This window comes from Chroicocephalus ridibundus, chromosome 1 (assembly GCF_963924245.1).
Source record: "Chroicocephalus ridibundus chromosome 1, bChrRid1.1, whole genome shotgun sequence".
NCBI lineage: Eukaryota > Metazoa > Chordata > Aves > Charadriiformes > Laridae > Chroicocephalus > Chroicocephalus ridibundus.
Genome location: NC_086284.1, coordinates 196,184,113 through 196,203,747, shown reverse-complemented (window position 1 = coordinate 196,203,747; position 19,635 = coordinate 196,184,113). Strand labels below are relative to the sequence as shown.

Here is a 19,635-nt window from a genome sequence, read left to right as displayed (position 1 = left end):
GCTTGTTGGTCCTTTCAGAATACTTAGGAGAATTTTGAATTATCCATACAAAATACAGTTACAAAACATGTCAAAAAAGGTTCAGATTTATCAAAGTCTAACTAGACATTTTTATCATCTGCCCACTAAGACTGTGTGCCCAAGTCTTATTTTAATTGATTTGCTAAGCATTGGGTAGTAACTCACAGCAGAGCAGAGGATGCTTTTCAAACTATTTCTGGCCAAACTGGTCCTAAATTGACTGCTTGGTTTCTATTTTGGAAGAATGAGATCGCTTATCCTTTTTGCAGGTTTCTTTTAATACGTGTGTGTGCATAAATATATGAAAAATGCATAAACTGCTTCTTAGTGTTTAAATACTACTATCACTTACGTCAAGGGTTATCTTCTGTCAGAACTGAAAAAGCCTGAGTGGAAAACTTGCCAGGTGTACTTATTTGCTAGTATCACGCAAGTAATAGCATACTAAAATGCTAAAATTGGCGTGAGTATAATTCAGGTGCATTTTAAATAATGAGAGTATAATGAAGAACAAGGTTTGAGAACATAATTCATAATGTGAGTGTTTAATTTCTATTTCTGGTGCTGTTTGCACTGTCACTGCTCTTCAAGCTTTGTTTCTTATCTGGGGCTTTTGCAAACGTGTCAAAGTATAAGAAATAAGAAATCCTGAATAGCTCCATAGATACCGTCAAGTATTTGAAGACAGTAGTGTGTCCAGAGCAGCCTTCTGAAGTTCTTGTGATGCTCTAGTTCTGTGTGCGATGGCAGAAAGTGTTCCCACTTGGGACTTAGTAAGCAAAGGTTCCCTCTCCTTTAAGATCAGTTTATTGTGCTGCCAAGGTGATCGCATGATGGCTCTTACTGTTTGTGGCATTCCTTTAATCTTGTCTAGGATTGTAACTGTGCTGAACCTTAGTGTGTCTTCTTCCATGTGATTTGAGCACGTAAAAGCTCTTTAGTTTCAAATTACTTTCTTGGCCAAATTTGCAAAAATCAAATTCTAATTTAGAAAATCTTTCTGCCGTTGCTCTGCTCTAGCAACATGTTTTGTTTTTTTCTTCAGCAAATAACTTAGTTTATGTTTCTGACATCCAGAACCCAGCCAGATGCATGTGGCACAGAGGACTATGGCTACAGTACAAGTATTTTGCCACTCAAAAAAAAAAATAATAAAATTGTAGGTTAAATATGTCTTTGTTGAAACACAGTAGTAAAAATCTTGTACTTTACCTTCACAGGCCCAAATCTACCAATGGCAACTGTTGATATCAAAAACCCGGAAATTACAACTAACAGATTTTATACTCCACAAGTCAACAATATTTCATATACCAAAGAAAAGAAGAAAGGAAAAACTAAAAAGAGAAGATTGACAAAGGCAGATATTGGAACGCCATCTAATTTCCAGTAAGGACTTTTTTGAGTTTGGGGTTTATTTTTGGTGGGTTTTTTTGGGTTTTTTTGGGGTTTTTTTGTCCGTTACACTTGCAGACGCTCAAGAGTTAAATGTGTGACTGTTGTGTGTAACCTGAACTACAGGGAATGCTAGCTGGAATGGTGCAGGGTTTTATAGCAAGTTAGTTTATACACAGGTGAGGGTTTTACTGCAACTATAAACAAAAAGTAACTTGCTATCCTAAAATAGTTTAGAAAACAATTTGGCTGCATAAAAGTGTCTTATTGAAGTGGTCAGCTCCATGCGGAGTCATATTTATCCTCAACGGTCAACTCTTTAACACTGTCATTCTTACAGCTGTGCCTGCTGAGCTGTGCTTCGTCATACAACGTACACATGCGGCTCCTGACTTGTCGTAACAGCAGAAATGACAAAGCCATATTTTTAGCTCTGGCTTTCTGTTTACAAACTTACTTATTCCTGGTATATAGGCTACTAGTACCCATATCTTGTGATGAAAGTATATGTGCATGCTTATACCTCTTGGGAATGGGTTGGGTTTTTTGAATATTGTTTCTTATGTGTCTTCAATCTTTTAGAATAGTTATGATGTATCATTTTAAGCTTCATTTTCATGAAACTTGGGTTTGGTCAGTTTACTGAATTAACTCTTGTTTTCCTGAACTATAATTTGGTATTTTAATCTTCTGCCGTTTAAAATAAACATACTTTATTTGCTTAAAGCAACAGGAATTTAAAGGGCTTGAGTTAGTTACTGGAAAGATCAGCTTCTGTGAAGTATTAGCAAACCAGTGCGGGGTTTACATGCCAAGTGCATGTCTTGTTCTTTTGAACCATTACTTTGCATCGTTTCCACTGACGTGCCTTCCCAGAATAAAACTCCATAAAAGTAATGCTGCTATTATCAGTTACAGTAATGTTACTGCACAGTGTTTTGAGAGAGTGCTCTGTAGAATGGGCTAGTGGACAGAAAGTTAAAGGAGAAATGCGATAAAATGCTTCCCTAACCAGACTGTGCTGAGACAATTCAGACATCAACCACGTTCTTTCTGATCTGCGTATCAGTGAAGTGCTGCATCTGTTAATGTCACGTAAACTGAAAAATGCAGAAAAGGAGGAAGAGTGAAAGAAAGAAAATTGAATAGTGATTGGTAGCTGGTCACTGTTGTAGCTCTACTGACGCAGACTTCAGCATATGTGGACAAAGTTGCAAATAATAATTTCCATTACTGTGTTTTACCTATGATCAGAATTTGTGGAAGGGGCTGTGCAGCAGCGCAGATATAAAATGACTTTGAGACTTTGTTTATAATGTCTCTTAGGTTCTGACCGTTGCAAAACACTATGTGCACTCATAAAATATTAAAGACCTAGAGAAGCTCAGAATAAGATGATAAAATATTTAATGAAGTTGAAACAAAAGATATGTTCCCATATCATTAAATGTAACATTAAATCCTAAGTGGTGAACCTTTGCAAAAGAAGATTGAAAGTCTCTTCTGTTCAGCTTAAGGTCTAGTTAAGTTTCCTGTAGAGTGCAGCTAAGTGTCATCTTACTGTGCAAGATACTTTAATTGCTGGTTTTGTACATACATATGGGAATTGGTGTTTGGTGGTGTTAAAGAAACATGCCAGTAGGATAACTTGTGTGTAGCTTGAGCTGTGATACTGGTGAAGACCAACACTATCACTGTTTATGCCTAATCAAAGTTGTCATCAGTAGGTACAATTTTTAAATGCCTTCTGTTAGACAGATGTGGACTTCCAGTGTTCTGAGAAAAAAATAATCAAACTACACTTAACATTAATATAACTTTTTGCTGTATATGTTCTTTTAAATAACATAACAGTTGCAGCTACCTGATAAGTATGCATTTTCATTGAAAAGACCTTTGAAAACAGTGTGTTACAGTGAATGCATACAAGTAACTTATTTTACTCTGAAAGATGAAAAATAAATGAGAAATAATGCTAATACTAATCCATGTAGACTTTAATATCAGTAAAGTACACTAAGCTCTGCATCGTATGCTCACAAACTCTTAAAAGGGCATCGTGAATTGCACAGATCAGAGATACACGGGTAAGATTGTGTTTGCTGGTAAACTTCTGTCAATTTCCATATGCCAGTTAATACATTACAATTGGATACGAGACTATGTATTAGGAAATATGTGTCGAATTTATGTTAAACAAGCTGTAGCTTAACATCTAGAATTCTGTAATCAATAAATCATCCTATATTTGGGCAGTGAAAGGCATTTAAAAACTTAGGAAAAACAGAGGGCTTCCCGTTTTTTGCCTTTTCTGTAGCGTAATACAATCTTTAAACCAGATTTCTTCTTGCCCCTCAAACTAAGTAGTTAACTAATCATAGTTATACCAAGACCAAAACGGATCACTGAGCTTCAGGAATCTCATTAAGAAAGAAAACTTGTGCTGTTGGTGGTACTAACAGACCCAAGCAAGAATATAAGGTTTGTTGTGCAAGGTACTGCATAAGGACAGCGCGACGGTCCTTGTAATTTGACAAGCTTAGTCTAGACCGTGTTGGCTACTAATGGCTCACCTGGTATTTTTAAAACTTTGAATTGGACTTCCTGAAGACTGCGTTGTGTTTCTAGAACTGGCCGTTGGCAAAAAGAAACCCAGAACATGGAGTGTTCTGTCTTCTGTAGCCAACAGCAGCTGCATGAAGTAGCTTGGAGGGGCACGAGCTCTTCTGTCTTTTTAGCTCATTATAGCATCACGTCAAATAATACTTTAGTAGACACATGAAATGGCTACTAGAAGCTTAGGAAGATGGCAACTCAAAACAGTCCTGACTTTTTGTTGAAAGAAGGAAGTGAATGGAAGAAGGGTGAGGAGAGAACAAACAGCGATGGTAGGGAAGAGGTGGTTTTCCAGCTGCATGACCCTCAAGACGTTGTCAGTAGCGTGAAGTCCAGTTACTGTATATGGCCAGACTTGGTCTCCCTTGATCTTTGTGCAGTCCTTCCATCACCGTCAATATACTATAGCACAGGGTGGGATGGAGCCTTCCTATTTTGCCAGAGACCATAACCTAAGGGGGCAAAATAACTTCTCCACTTGGGTTCTTTGACACAAGTCAAAAAGTGGGAGTAAAAGAAGTTTTACTATTCTGTTCTCAAGCGGGGCACTAAGAAATAAAAATTGCTTAGTGTCTTATAAGCCTGGAGGTAGAAGCTGGTAGTAATTTCTAGTTACCTTGGTGTCCTGTTATTGTAGTTAACAAGGTCCTTTTTATGCTGATTAAATGCACTTTTCTTTTTTAGACACATTGGACATGTTGGTTGGGATCCAAACACAGGTTTTGATGTAAGTAATTTAAGAAGCTATTCTAGACACTGAATAATTAAAAGCTTTAGAGGCTTTTTAATGTAAATTGTGAAGATCAGCATTAAGTAAACTTTATTGTATATCAAAGTAGTTATAAACTGTGATTTTTATAATATGATTCAAAGACATGTTGGAGTAGAAGGGAATAGGGGAAGACATGCAAAACTTTTTGTGCAAGGTACTGACTTGTCCTAAAATAGTCTTTTCTGGCTGAAAGGTCAACCCAGAGAAATGTCTTTGGCTTTGCTCTTCCTTTTAACTACATGGTTTGTGGGGTTTTTGCTAATACAAATGATATTTTTAAAAATTCTTCCAAGCTACTTAAAAGCAATGTATCTGGCTTGCAGGTGAACAACTTAGACCCAGAACTGAAAAACCTGTTTGATATGTGTGGAATTTCAGAGGCTCAACTAAAAGACAAAGAAACTTCAAAGGTCATATATGATTTCATTGAAAAAACAGGAGGTGTGGAAGCTGTTAAAAATGAACTGCGCAGACAAGGTGGGATTCTTCTTATTTCCGTATAAAAATTAGCAGGGCATTTTTTGCCTTAAGGATTAGCGTAGGAGCTGTTGGTGATGAGCAATTTTTGTTTCTCTTCTCTGGACTTCACATCACCGCAGTTGCATTAGATTTCATGATGTTTCTGTATACTATATGCTATGTAAAAATGTTGATGCATTGACCCATGAGAGTTCCCTAATGAATAAGGATCTTATTTGTGTCAGTAATTTCCAGTAACACTTAGTCTGACTGTAAGCTATACTATGCAGTATATTGCATATAGACCTTTCAGACTGTGTATGTTACATATTTATCGTATAACCTCGATCTTATAAATAAATTAAAATCCTATCTATATTTCTGTTGTCAGTGATAGTAGTGGCACATGTCTGGCAGATGTATGTGTGGTGCCCATTTACGCTGTCAGCGCTGTGTAATGAACCTTGCAACAGCTAGAGGCCTGCAAATTTTATATGAATATTTTAAGAAGAAAAAACGGTCTTTTTTTCTAATTTAAAGTAAAAAGTATTACTTTTGAGTAGGCTGATGCATTATCTAGTGGAACATAGCAAGTCAGTCTGAACATTACGCTGCCAATGTCAAACTTTCAAAAATTTGCCTAGAACGCTTCTCAAGAGGAACAGGATATAAATGCCGTTGAAATTATAGCAGTTTGAAACTAGTGAATAAATTGTTTGAGTGACTGAAGAGATACAGATTCAGGGTACAGTGACTTGTTACATTTATTCCTTAGGTCCCCCGCGGTGGAGCGGTATGTATTTGAGCTGGCATCTGAGCATATGCTTCAAAGTACTTATGCTGCTGTGTGACTTCTTTCCTAGATGAGAAACCTTAGTGCACATCTGTTTGACTGCAATACTAAAAACTATAGTCAAACTTCGTAGTATAATTTCGAGCAAAATTTCAGTTATGATTTTTTTTTTCTCAGTAAGAAATCTGTCCGTTTCTTAACTCTGTTTAAATGTTTACAGAGTTGTTGATCCCAGAGGACTGACCATAAAATTGGATTGAGAAGACTTGTCTTTGGAGTCTTATGACTAGCTTAAAATACTTTAAAAATGCCTATTTTTCTATTATGTATGCGTTAACTTCAAGTTACAGCCACCTGCATGTATGCAATTGAAAGAAAAGCTGCCTCGTCTTTAACATGCATGATGATAATCTACCTCTGTGCTTTTGGATAGAGGTAGATAAAATATTCCAGTATTTCAGTGGGTTTACCTGCAATTATGTTATTTGATGTGTAGGCTTGACTGCTGTTTGGAGTGTTCTTTCTCAACTGAAACACATTTTTCTGTGTTCTATTGCAAGAATTTCTGTGCTTACGTATTCACCCTGCTAGATGTTGACTTGAGAGTTACAGACACATTATTCTGCTCAGATAGAAGTTACTTTCTTGTTTTTCCTGCCCTTCCCCTAGTTTTTGGTACTGTTGTTGGGGTTGTTTTTTTTTTTTAGTGGCAGTACCATCAATAGAAGATTTTACATACTTTTTTTTGTTAATAGCCATGTTTAGATTAATGTGCGTTTATAAAAAAAAGTAAATTATTTCTTGCTTTGCTTGTACCATCTGTTGGGGGGGAAGGGAGTGTGGATGAGGTAATGGTGCTCCCGCCTTGCTCTCCTCCCTCATTTCACTCCAGCTGAGTGCAGACAAGCCTTATAAAAGCTCTTGAACTCTTATTTCCACAGATTGGATGTGGCACATCTCTCTGTATACAATGCAAGTAAAACCTTTCCCCCACAGGAAAACTTAAACCTTGTGTTCAAAATCTACAGACACTACAGACTCTGGAACATGACTATGTTATATATCTTTTCGGTAAAATACAGAATAACTGTCTGTAGTGCTTGCCGAGTAAATTATATTTGAAAATACTGTCCTCCAGTGGCCGAAAAGGAAGCTACAGTCATGTGTAACCAAAAAGTGGTGATTTTTAAAAAAATCAAGAATGTTGGCAGTATGTCTCTTGCAAAATATATAAAGTTTGAGAGGAGCTTCTGCCCATGTTGTTCTTTTGAAGGGATGGGAAAAAACAGAGCAATTTGTGGAACTTAAGAACATAACGCATGATTTTAGGAGGGGGATGTTTCTCTCAGATGAGCAGGGAAGGAGGCACTGAGGCACTAGTGTCTCCTGCTTCCTCAAAATCCCTTTTTTAGGGACGTCCCCTCTCTATTCCAGTGCAGACAGCCTACTTTATCAGCATTTAGCAGGAAGGATGTAATAGAAGAGGTAAAGAGGTATCTTCTTGAGTGTAATACCCTTTTCATTATTAAAGCATATGAAATAAAATGTGAATTTTCTTAGTTGTATGACGGCACCTGGATTATTAAGTAGTTACGTGCAACAACCACACAACCTAAAGTACCATAAGCCATTAGATGCTTAATGGAAGAGGAAATGAAATGGTGCTATTTAAAATGCCATTAGCGGAGCAAGTACATCTCAAGGCCACTTCATATAGAAATGATCCTGTGCATTGAGATAGCCCTGAAGTTGTTTCCTTTCTATGGTCCCTTCCATAAAGATATTATTGGAACTAATCTTCCTGAAAAGGGACTAAGAATCAGTTTATGCTGCATCGTAATGCATTAATAGGTGTTTTTGTTACTAGAAGATGATGCTTCAAAAAATATTTGCATCCTGTAATTCCCTAATAAAATAATGGATAGATTCCACAAAGTGGAAATTCTGTATTTCACTTTAAGTGTATTTTCTAAAATATCTTTCTTTTGCCTTCTGTCCTAGCTCAATAAAATTTTAGAGGATTCTTTTGAAAGTTTTCTACATTTTGTGATGAGAAATTGAAACACTACGCTTGGATTATGAGGAAAATTACTACCATAGGACCAAACCAAAATTAACGACCAAGCTTGTTTTGTGACTTTAGTTAGTCTTTGTGTTGCACTTGAAAATACATGACAGACACAGGGACTTATAGTCAACTTGGTTTGCATTAATATAAGCATAGCTTATATTCGGCTATATTCAACTTAATCCAGAACTGGTACAATTTGCACGGGCACAGAGATCCTTGCAAAAGGCAAGGCAAAGCCTTTTTATTTTTTCCGCTAGTCTCCAACAAAAGACTTAGGAGTATTGAGTAGCATGTAATTGTAAATTGTTTTGTTTCATTTCAGCCCCACCTCCACCACCACCGTGCAGAGGAGGACCCCCTCCACCTCCACCACCACCTCCCCATAGCTCGGGCCCTCCTCCTCCCCCTGCTAGGGGCCGAGGGGCACCACCTCCACCTCCTTCAAGAGCTCCCACAGCAGCACCTCCACCCCCGCCTCCATCTAGACCTGGTGCCACAGTGCCCCCTCCTCCTCCAAACAGGATGTATCCTCCACCACCACCAGTGCATTCATCATCTGCACCATCCGGCCCTCCTCCACCACCACCACCACCGGCAAGTGGGTCATCTGTTCCTCCACCACCACCACCTCCTCCACCCCCTCCTGGTCCTCCTCCACCACCAGGCCTTCCTTCAGAGGTTGATCACCAGCTTCCAGTTCCTGCAGGAAACAAAGCAGCACTCTTGGATCAAATCAGAGAAGGAGCTCAGTTAAAGAAAGTAGAACAGAACAGTCGACCAGTGTCCTGCTCAGGAAGAGATGCACTGTTAGACCAGATACGACAGGGTATACAGCTGAAATCCGTGAGTAAAAGCTGTTTCTCATCTACGTCCCCTTGGGACTTGCAAATGGATGCAGTATTGCAGTGTGAAGAGTAACTTGTGGCTGTTTCAGGCTGTATCATAACTTTTAGAGTTTTTTCAAAGTGATACTTTAAATGGTAGTACTGAGAAAATGCTTAGAACGCTTATTCGCTCTAGGGGAGTATTAGCATGAAATTGTCCCTGTTTTGAACTCATTTCTCACTTTTCAGTAAAGCTTTAAGCGTAACTCGTAAAGTGATGATACCACAGTATTGCAGCTGTAAAGAACTTTTGCAAGAACTAAGAAAGATTGCTGGTCTCCTTAATACTTCAGTAAAAACATCTAAGCAACTGCAGGGGATGAGTTCAGCAGTGATGGTACTGGAGGCAAACACTAGATTTTTTTTTTTATTATTATTACTGTATTTTTTTCCATCTTAAAATGGTCCTGTGCTCTGCAAACACTAAGGCTTCTAAGAAAGTGGCTGCCTGTGTCTAGAAAAGTGCCACTTGTGAGGGATGCCTCTGCTGTTTCTGCTGCAGCTCTGGCTATTACTATTAGCATTTCTTCTTGATGTCACTGAATATCTTTAAAATAATTTTGCCTGTAGGTACTTTTTTTTTTTTTTTTTTTTTTGGCCAGTCTCTTGCACTTGAGGCTTCTGATACAAAAAGCGTGAGGGCACGTTAATATTTATTTGCCATTACAGGTTTGCAGCATCAAAGTCTACTACTTTCAGAAGGGATTATCAGCCCAAAGCAGACCTGGTTAACAAACCCAAACAAGAAAAAATATTCTGTTGTATGTACCAAGGATAAAATAACAAATGATTATGCAACCACACAAATCGTGTCTGTACAACCATGTTAAGAAGCTTTCCTTCAGCTGCACACTCACTTCATGATAATCAGAGACGAACTATTTAATCTTGAGTGTGGACTACAGTTGTGTTGTATGACAAAAGAGGAAAAGTTGACTTTTTTATAAACAAAAACTTAGCTTGAACTAAAGAAACAAACTGCAATTTCGCTCTTCCTTCTGCCTGAAAATAAACTCGCTAATCTTATAAGGAAGTTTGTCTCGAAATACACGGGTTCTGTTTGCTAATTGCATCTTTCTAATGTGTCCTTTTTTCCAAGGTATCTGATGGTCAGGAGAGTGCACCGCCTACACCTGCACCCACCTCAGGAATTGTGGGTGCATTAATGGAAGTTATGCAGAAAAGGAGCAAAGCCATTCATTCTTCAGGTGAGTCTGATGGAATCTTTCTGACCTCACAGTGTCAGATTTTCAAGAGTTAACACTTCTACTCAGCGTAAAATATTGTTGGAAGAAAGCATGGATTTCAGCATATAGTCCAATACGGAATGCTCCAGGCAGACCCATAGTGACGGGCTGAGTGGTTACTTCGTGCTACTTTGAATTGTATAGTAGTTCGCAATAATACTGAATGAGAAATTACTAGTCAAGGTTAATATCCCTATAAAGATTTTTTTTTTTTTGTAGGACTAACTTACTTTTATCCACTAGATGTCTGATGAAATAAGTTATCAAAATATTTTGGAAGGAAGGCTTTTAATGCTTTCTGTTTCTAGAAGCCAAAGCTCTTGCAAAGATTCATGCTCTTAAAACTCTGGCTTCCAGTGTGCTTTGGATGCCACCTGCTGGATAATAATTAGATAAGTAGTGTTACTTAACTAGTCACATACTAGTGCTGAATCAACTTTTCATACTTAAGTTCTTGGGAAGAATAAGGCTGCAAGAGGATTTGCGTTTCTCAACTACCAGCTTGTAATAAACGCAGTTCAGTAGCTGCAGTGCAGCTGTTTGGTTACATCTCTGCTGTTTAGGCTTTGATACATTTTTCTTCCAGAGTTTGTCTTGTACCAAAACTGGGCTTGCAATCTGCAAACAGTTTGACTAAATGCGATATAGTTTGTTGATTTGAAGCCCTACATAGTGATCTCCAATTTTGGTACTTTACGTGAATTAAATTGGGTTTGTTCAGCCTTGAGAAAAGAAGGCTTAGGTGAGACCTTATCGCCATGTTCCAGTATTTAAAGGGTGGCTACAGAGAAGATGGAGACTCCCTTTTTACAAGGAGTCACATGGAAAAGACGATGCAGGAGGCTAATGGGTACCAGTTACTCCTGGGGAGATTCTGACTGGACACAAGAGGAAAATTTTTCACAATGAGAACAATCAGCCACTGGAATAATCTCCCCAGGGAAGTGGAGGATTCCCCAACATTGGACGTTTTTAAGATGCAGCTGGGCAGGGTGGGCCGTCTTGCCTAGACTGTGCTTTTGCCAAGAAAGGTTGGACCAGATGATCCCTGAGGTCCCTTCCAACCTGGTGTTCTGTGATGACTACCAGAAGGGGGCTGATACAGCATTTACCCAGGGAAGGAAATGCTCTTGCCCAACAAATAAGAAGTTTAATTTTAACAGGCTACAATTTTTAAATTGTGATACATATTAACAATAGTGGAAGGCTCAATAACGTTAACAAGAAATATTGATGTTGGTATGCATTACATATTTTAGAATGTTCCAGTAACCACAAAGGAATGTACTTCATAAATTTATTTTTTTTATCTGCCTGTACAGTAAACAGAAATCCTGTTATGTAGTAAACTTGGGGAAGCAGTTCTTACAGTTCAGAAGTTAATCTGTCCCTGAAGTTTAAAAACCAGTCTGGAACAAGCTGGTCACTCTGAGATTCTCTAAGTAAGAGTAATAAGTAGTAAGTGTTAAATAAGAACTTCTGATTCTTTTTCTCATAGCAGAAAGCAAGATACATTTTTTCCCTACCTGGGGCAAGGAGTGAGAAAGGAAACAGATCGTGAAAGTTAAATCTACCTAAACTGAATGTCATGTCTAGAAATCTCAGAGTATTACAAATGTATTGTTGTGACCTCCTTGAACTGAGTGTTCTGTTCTCAGAAAGTTGTGGGACAAATCAGTAACGCTTTTGTCATGTTAAATTGGTGCATGCAACTGACTTGCTTTTTTCTGTCTTACAGATGAAGATGAGGATGAAGATGATGAAGAAGACTTTGAGGATGATGACGAATGGGATGATTGATCATATATTATTATATATATATATTTTTTAAGGTGAATGATATACTAAACACTACTTTCTGTCTATGGATTCTGTAAAATTATCATGTAAATGTTCTACCAATTTGCTGTATATTTTTGTTGCCTTTTGCTTTTTTATTAATCTGTGCAATACCTCATTTAATCTGTAAAGGTTTGTCATAATCCTCTACAAAGCTACTCCCTGTTAATGTGTGCAAGTTTACACCTGGATGATCATGTACATGTGAATACTTTCCATTCCATCAATAAGGGAGTCTAAATGTAATATGTGAGACTGACAAAAACCTTAATGTAATTTAGTTATAATGCAAGAAGGAAAACACTATTTTCATACCCTACTTTTTCTGTATCTAAATTTTCTTATTAAAACCTAGTATAGCACTATGTTCTTTAAGTGATGCAGCTCTTAGTTTATTTAGCCCCTTCATTGCAAATGCAATGCTACGTGAACGTTGAGGCTGGTTTATACTATTGCATGGTTTCAAGTACGTCACAACATTGCAGTTCAAATCTTAGCAGTACGCTTTACAGAAAACAAAATCAGTACAGAAATGCACAGCTAGTTGTGAAGATTACCTTACCCTAACTGTAGCAATACTGACTGCTATTGAACAGCAGTAGGAATTAAATCCTTCAATTAGGGAACTCTCTATCTGAAGTCAAGCAGGGTGGTTTTACATTGTAATAGTGGTAAAGACATCTTTGATGCAGACAAGTTCAGTCTATTTTTTTTTTTTTTCCTTCCCAGCTCTTACTTTCAGAATGAAGAAGTGTAAATTACTGGGGGCTATACTGGAGGCTGGCAATTGCTACAGTTTGATTTATTTTTAAAATCAATTTTATGTGGTTTTCAGGCTGAAGGGCTGCGTTTAATGCTTGCTTCAATAATGTTTAATTACTTTTTAAAATTTGTAGGACGTTGGTGTACTAATAAAGTAAACATAAGTGGTATTGCTTTGCAGTCTTTGCGTTATGGTACACAACAAATGCTGAAACACCAATCCTACATCCATAAAGTTGGAAAGCCATTAACTCAGAATATACACTTTGAATAAATACTGAACTTTATGGCAATATTCTGTCTTCATATGTTGGCTTTAAGACCAAGGGTTGCGATGAAGATCAAGAACCCAATTCACAAGAATAGCATTTGAGTAAGTGGACGGAAAATGGGATTCTCATTTCACAGCTTGCACATTTATATCAGTTGTACTTCGTAGTGCAGTAAACATTGGCGTATCTGCCTATTACAAAATACTAATCTATGCTACGTGGGTATTTAATATCTGCAGCGTTAATTACTGTACTTACTGTAACTTTCAGGTAGAAGATCTTTTTAAAAACCACATTATCTGACACGGAATGTTTAGTTCAGTCAGTCATACTTGGAGTGTAGTTAATGCATAGCGTCCTGGGTCTTTGACTGTAGTCAAGCTATCAAACTAAATTTAAGTTATCGGAATTGTATTGACGGAAACCCAGTGTTGACCTGATCTTGACAGGCTGGACCTGCATGATACGGCTTGGATTTCTAACCCAGTTATAACCTAGTCTTTAGCGAATTAATTTAGTCGTATGAGAAGAAAGGAAAGTTGCTGAAAAGTAGTGGGAGAGGTAAGGTTGTAGTTAAATTATTCAGAGGATGCTAACTTCCTTCCAAGGGTAATTTAAGCACATAACTTGAGGAAAAAAATTTCCAAGTGGTCTCACTTTCTTGCGGTAACTTTTGTATTGCCCTCTGCTGCTAGAAACACTTCCTGCTAGCTTTGCTGCCGGAATGGCTTGAGCGTTGGATCGAGTGCAAGTGCAGCCTGGGGTAGCTAATGGCAGCGGAGTTAAGAACTTGTGTGTAAGGAAAATCTTTGTGTGGCTTTCATATAACTTCTGGCACTCCTCCCTTGTTTTTTATTGCATATAGGGCAAAATTAAGCAAATGAGGCCTCGAGGTTTTCCTAACATGCTGCTTGCTAGATATGTTTAGCTGTTATATTCCCAGGATTGGAATTTCTGTAATATAGTTAATAATTAAGCGTCACAGTTCATTAATCAAACTTCTGTTCCAGGTTTTGGGAGCTCTGAAGTTACCTTACTGAACAAAACTTTGATTTGTAGATACTGGCCAAAGAAAGCTTTTGGATTTTCTACTTCTTTTACTTAGTACAAAAAAAAAAAAAAAGTACACTCACATTCTGTGGTGTCCAGGTTAATATTTACTTTAAAGTAGTGTTTGTACATGATAAATTTCAGGCATAAAGACTGCGATAGCAGCGAAGTTAGTCCTAACTGCATGCTTCAGCACTCCGCCACTTGCACTATGAGCAGAAGATCGCGTTTCATGATACTGGTGCGTTGTCGCTAAACGTTGTAATGAAGGCCTCTCTTATATATTCTGGTTAAATGACTGTCCAGATAGCCTTAGCAATTAACAAACTAGCATGAGGCTTTTGTATCTCAACACTCTATGTGCATAGACAATATCAGCTAGCCACTTGTACGTATGAAATCCGTAAGAACTTCTCAATCATTCAGTTTTCCATTTATCAAACTGAAATTTTTAGTATGTGAATTTTTGAAATGTACAGTGAATAGGATGTTGCACTGGTGGCAATTCATCATGGAGCATAATAAAATTAATTTGACCCAACTAGCGTAAAACTGTGTGGTTTTTAAGTGCTAATTGTGGCACGGCTTTTAAAATAGACCTGCGTATTGATTACACGCTTGAAAAGTAACTTGGGTCGCCTCGCCAAGTTCGCAAAGCAGTAAATAGCCGCTGTCAGATCGCAGTAGTTTTCATGTCTCCGGAAAGTTGGATTGTGCTAGTGAATAAACACAATGAGCAGGAATGTGACACCCGGTGCCCCTGGCAGGTCGCGGGGCTGCTCGGCAGCTTCTCTGGAAACAGCTCCTGCTGCGGGCAAGCGCAGGGATCCAGCAACAGTTCAAGGTCAAACAAACCTGGCTTCATTAGTGAACAATGCAGAAGGGGTACTAAAGAGTTAACTCTTGTCAAGGAAGGCTCTAACTTAGGAGTTTTTTACAGATGTAAATCTTTGTCTTGCACCTTGTAGTGTTGGAGCCCAGGACACTTCAGCAGTCTGCGTTCCTCCTCTAAAGCAGCTGAAGAGCCCAGCACGTCTCGTTTTTATCTGCTGTGCGCTTTAAGTTTAGTACTTCTGAGGTTTTTAGGCTTTAAGCGCGAGGCAAAGTTGGAATTGTTACTTACAGGGTGTGCTGAGGTGTATTATTTTCTTTCCACTTAGTAAACAGAAGGTTACAACGTGCTTTTGAAAGGAAGCTTTTCTTACAATTTTGTTATTTGATGATGGTTACTTTCCCAAGTAAGACGTATGTAAAGAGGAAAAAGGAGGAGAGATCTTTTTGGTTTTGTTTTAAGACTGCTACCAACCCATTGCAGCAGCCTTTATCTAATCATTAGAGGAATTCCTGGTCTAATTAAAGTTCCTGAAGCTTAAGTACAGTGATAAGCAGCTTTATTTATAGAAAAGTGAAAATGGTTTAGGGAAGCTTAGAAGATACTAAACCTCTGTCTCTCAAAGGACCGGTGCCCTCTGGCAGGAGGGACTCCTGTGCTATGGCTTTGTTGGCTGCCTGGGGATTTCTTGTGAGCGAGAAGGAGGAAAGGGGAGGGTAGCGTGAACTAGAACCTGAGCTGGGGGGGCTTAATGTCCGTGTTCAAGCCTGACACTTCTCTCTCAGGTAGTGTTCCAACGTTGGAGGATGTTTATACAGTTGTGGAAGAGACTTTTTAATCACCAAACCGCTATGGCACGTCTGCTATTTTGAGCTTAAGAAATTAAGCCGTTAGTTGTTTGAAATCACAGATTTGAAATTAATGCAGATGCATGTTGAGAAGTAGAGTCATTCCATCAATATCGAAACATAAATAATGCGTTGATTTCTGACAAATTTTATTTCATGCTGAATTTCACGGTATTTGTGGAGAAACTGCTAAAATGAGCTAGAATAGTAATTTATCAGGTATTCACATTTTTCTCTAATGTCGTTTGGGGTCATACCTGCAGGACTTACCCATCTATAAACAGCTGAACTTGTGAAGTTGTGAAGCTTGATATATTTATTGTGGTTTTTATCTTTTAGTACTGAAGAACGTGCTTACAGGCCCTTTTGCTAGTGCTCTGAAGAGTTTTTGGAGTCTTTTTGGAGTGAAATTCTTGAGCCATTACTTCATGTGTGTGTTCTTTCCCCTCCCTGAAGCTTAATCATCTTTTCTGAGTTGTGTTACTTGAGAAGTATGAATTTTAAACTTGTTACTTGAGGATTAGATGAGGGGGTGTAAACTTTTCTGAGGAAAAAACTTCAGAGAAATTTTAAAAAACAGAACAAGTTTGAAAACAGATATAAACCCAGATTATATTTTTGTGTGTGCCAGCTGAGGGACACAACACGATCTGGAGTTTAAAGCTTAAGAAATAGGATAACGCTTGTAGCATGTATCAGACACAAAGTATTTGTTGAAGTGACGTGGGCAGGCGTGTGGAATCGGGAATCGGCTCTTCTGGATGTCGATGCCAAAGAACCAGGCAACTGCCGGAGCAGTTGAGCTGGATTTGGGGCCCTTTGTTCATAGATGGGGCTTTCCCAGATGCTCAGGACACAAGGTACACAGACTGGCAGACTGTTGAGAAATCTGCATCCTTCCCCCCCCCCCCCTTTTTTTTTTTTTCATAGACGGTACTGTAGAATTTTTCAGGTTAGAATAGTTTTTTGGACGAAAAGAGTGCTTATTTCATCATCAAGGGAAGAAACGATCCTCAGCGTATAGTCCTTTGTCAGGGTTACGCCTGTTCAGCTGTCAGCAGAGAATCTGCGTTTATTTTTAAACGCAAAATGAAATGGAAAAAAGCTGGTCTGGGGCCAGTTAACATAAAACACGTTTTCTGTGGTTGCTCTCCTGAGGGTAATGTGGGTAAGCATGAAAGGCAAGTGGCTACAGCAGAAATCTGCTAGGTAGTAGCATTCACTTTCAAGGTCCTACATCAAGAACTAAGTTTTCACCAGCAGTAGCTTTAGTTACCTACTCCTTGGAGAATATATTACTAAAACTTACCTGCTGTGCCCAAGTCAGGTAAGGGGAAGGTCAGTTCTGGAGCGCAAGCGAGCCCCTCGGCTGTCAGTTGTGTAGAACGGTGCTCAGCCCTGCGCTTTATATTTTTGACCACGCTAATAGTGGGTTACCTGGTACAAAAACAAGTAGCGAGCTCTTGGTATCAAAGTTGGTGCCAAGAGCACGTGGCAGGGAAGATACAGACGGTGATACTGCTGTTGGGTTTGGTTTTGAAATGGGGATGCTCTGGATTAGATCTCAGCATCCCATCCGGCTCCTGTCGAGGTTCTTGTCGTAGGTGAGTCAATGTAATTCCTGAGCGAGATGATACACGGACCTTTCCGTTTCTTCGCCACGTCTACAATTTGCCAAAGAGATATATTACATCTTTAGAAGTATTTTGAGATGACTTTTCCAAAACTTCTGCCTGAGTGGCATACTGTGGTTTGGAGAGGGAAATACTGGGTTTTTTTGGCAGGAGGTGTCCCCGCAGACTCTGCGTTCTTAGAAAAGTATTTGAATGTGGCACATCACATCGCTGATCTGCTTCTCGGCCAGGCAGCCCAAGGAGTGCGTTACTCCTTACAGAGAAAAGCAGTCCTTAAACACCTACTGTGTATTCCTTATGAATTACCCTAACTCTAAGGCAAGCTATCAGAGAAAGCAGAATTCTTATCAGACTAGGAAAAAAGGAAAGCTACCAACAAAATTTAAGACCTCAGCCAGCAAGATGCCTGGGAAGAAGGCACAGCCCCACTAGGCTTTTTTAGTTGCCAAAATGGAGGTAAATACATACCAAGAGTGTTCAGAGACCTTAAAAAAAATTAAAAATCTGATCACAAGTCTGCAGAAGGGCCAATAGAGTCCCGTAAAGCAAGATGAAGAAAAGAAAGGCTGTATGAAATCATTCTGTAATGTTTAAAGGATCCCTTTTGTGCTCTAAGGTCCTCCATGTGACCAGCAGAAGGAGGGAGGTGATTGTCCCCCTGTACTCAGCACTGGTGAGGCCACACCTTGAGTATTGTGTCCAGTTCTGGGCACCTCAATATGAGAGAGATAACGAGGTGCTGGAGCGAGTGCAGAGGAGGGCAACGGAGCTGGTGAAGGGCCTGGAGAATAAATCTTATGAGGAGCGATTGAAGGAGCTGGGACTGTTTAGTTTGAGGAAGAGGAGGCTGAGGGGGAGACCTCATCACTCTCTACAACTACTTGAAAGGACACTGTAGAGAGGTTGGTGCTGGTCTCTTCTCACAGGTAATTAGCGATAGAACAAGAGGGAATGGGTTCAAGCTGCAGCAGGGTAGGTTTACACTGGACATTAGGAAAAAATTCTTCACAGAAAGAGTGGTCAGACACTGGAATAGGCTGCCCAGGGAGGTGGTGGAGTCACCATCCCTGAATGTGTTTAAGAGTCATTTAGATGTGGTGTTAAGGGATATGGTGTAAGGGAGAACTTTGTAGAGTGGGGTTGATGGTTGGACTCGATGATCCCAAGGGTCTTTTCCAACGTAAATGATTCTATGATTCCATGCTGGCCTTACAGGAGCTGGGATACTCTTCTGACTCCTGCTAAACTAATGCCCCGCCTAAATACCTGAAGCGTCTCTTTCTCACAGATGCATTACCACATCTCAGCCCACACTGCTCTTGGCCATCCTGGTCTTCACTACCAGCGTCTTACTTCTGGACTCTCCAAACCTCATCATGAAAATCCAGTTAGCCCAATTGCCTTACAAATACCTTCGGCAGCCTGCAGCACGCAGCTGATGTGTAACACGTGAGCCATTTCAAAGTGAACAGAAGTTGTCCTGATGTGGATTCTTCTTTGGGGAAAAGAACTGGTTTCATTTTAGTTGAAGAATACTCTGAGATACTAAATGACCAATAGAGAAAGCTTTGCACTGATTGCTCTACTGAGCAACGTGAGAGATACATCAAAGGATAGCAGTAATCCAAGATTCATTCTTCAAGGAGTCAACCCAACATAGATCACTGCTGGCATAGGAAACAGAAAAATACTGGAATCTTTCTTTTGCTGCTGGGCATGTTGCCTGGTCTATTGTGTGGGCGGACTCTCTGGGCTGTGGACCTCAGGAAATCACATGGACCTTGGGCAGCAACTGGTCAGTATGATCACCATCGTTCCACTATTTTATGTGAGGAATCTGCCTCCTCAGTCAAGCTGCCCACCCAGTCTAGAGATGGTATCTGGATTTGGGATGAGTTGAGAGCAGCATACCTTGTACCTCCCGCTGTGGCTGCTGGCTGGCTAACCGGGTTACCTTCAGCTGCACTGCGGTGCAGAGCATTTAGTGAGACTGTATCTTCTGCCAAGTAGAAATGAATTGTCACGGCATCACAGAATGGTACGGGTTGGAAGTGACCTTCAGAGATCATCTAGTCCAGCCCTCCTGCCAAAGCAGATTCACCTAGAGCAGGCTGGACAGGAATACATTCTGGTGGGTTTT

The 19,635-nt window shown here is 39.4% G+C and overlaps 1 protein-coding gene across 2 annotated transcripts in view; it reads left to right on the top strand.

Annotated features, from left to right (window-relative positions):
• Nucleotides 1–13,029, top strand: part of WASL (WASP like actin nucleation promoting factor) — a 51,152-nt gene extending 38,123 nt beyond the window's left edge. Inside the window, exons 6-12 of one of the 2 annotated variants that reach the window (XM_063323297.1) lie at nucleotides 1,242–1,410; nucleotides 4,717–4,759; nucleotides 5,128–5,281; nucleotides 6,039–6,056; nucleotides 8,450–8,970; nucleotides 10,111–10,219; nucleotides 11,997–13,029. In XM_063323297.1, coding sequence (XP_063179367.1) covers nucleotides 1,242–1,410; nucleotides 4,717–4,759; nucleotides 5,128–5,281; nucleotides 6,039–6,056; nucleotides 8,450–8,970; nucleotides 10,111–10,219; nucleotides 11,997–12,058 — 1,076 coding nt within the window. In that variant the 3' untranslated portion in view covers nucleotides 12,059–13,029. The remainder of the gene's footprint in view (nucleotides 1–1,241; nucleotides 1,411–4,716; nucleotides 4,760–5,127; nucleotides 5,282–6,038; nucleotides 6,057–8,449; nucleotides 8,971–10,110; nucleotides 10,220–11,996) is intronic. The other variant, XM_063323298.1, reaches the window with a different exon arrangement.
• The last annotated feature ends 6,606 nt before the right edge of the window (nucleotides 13,030–19,635 follow it).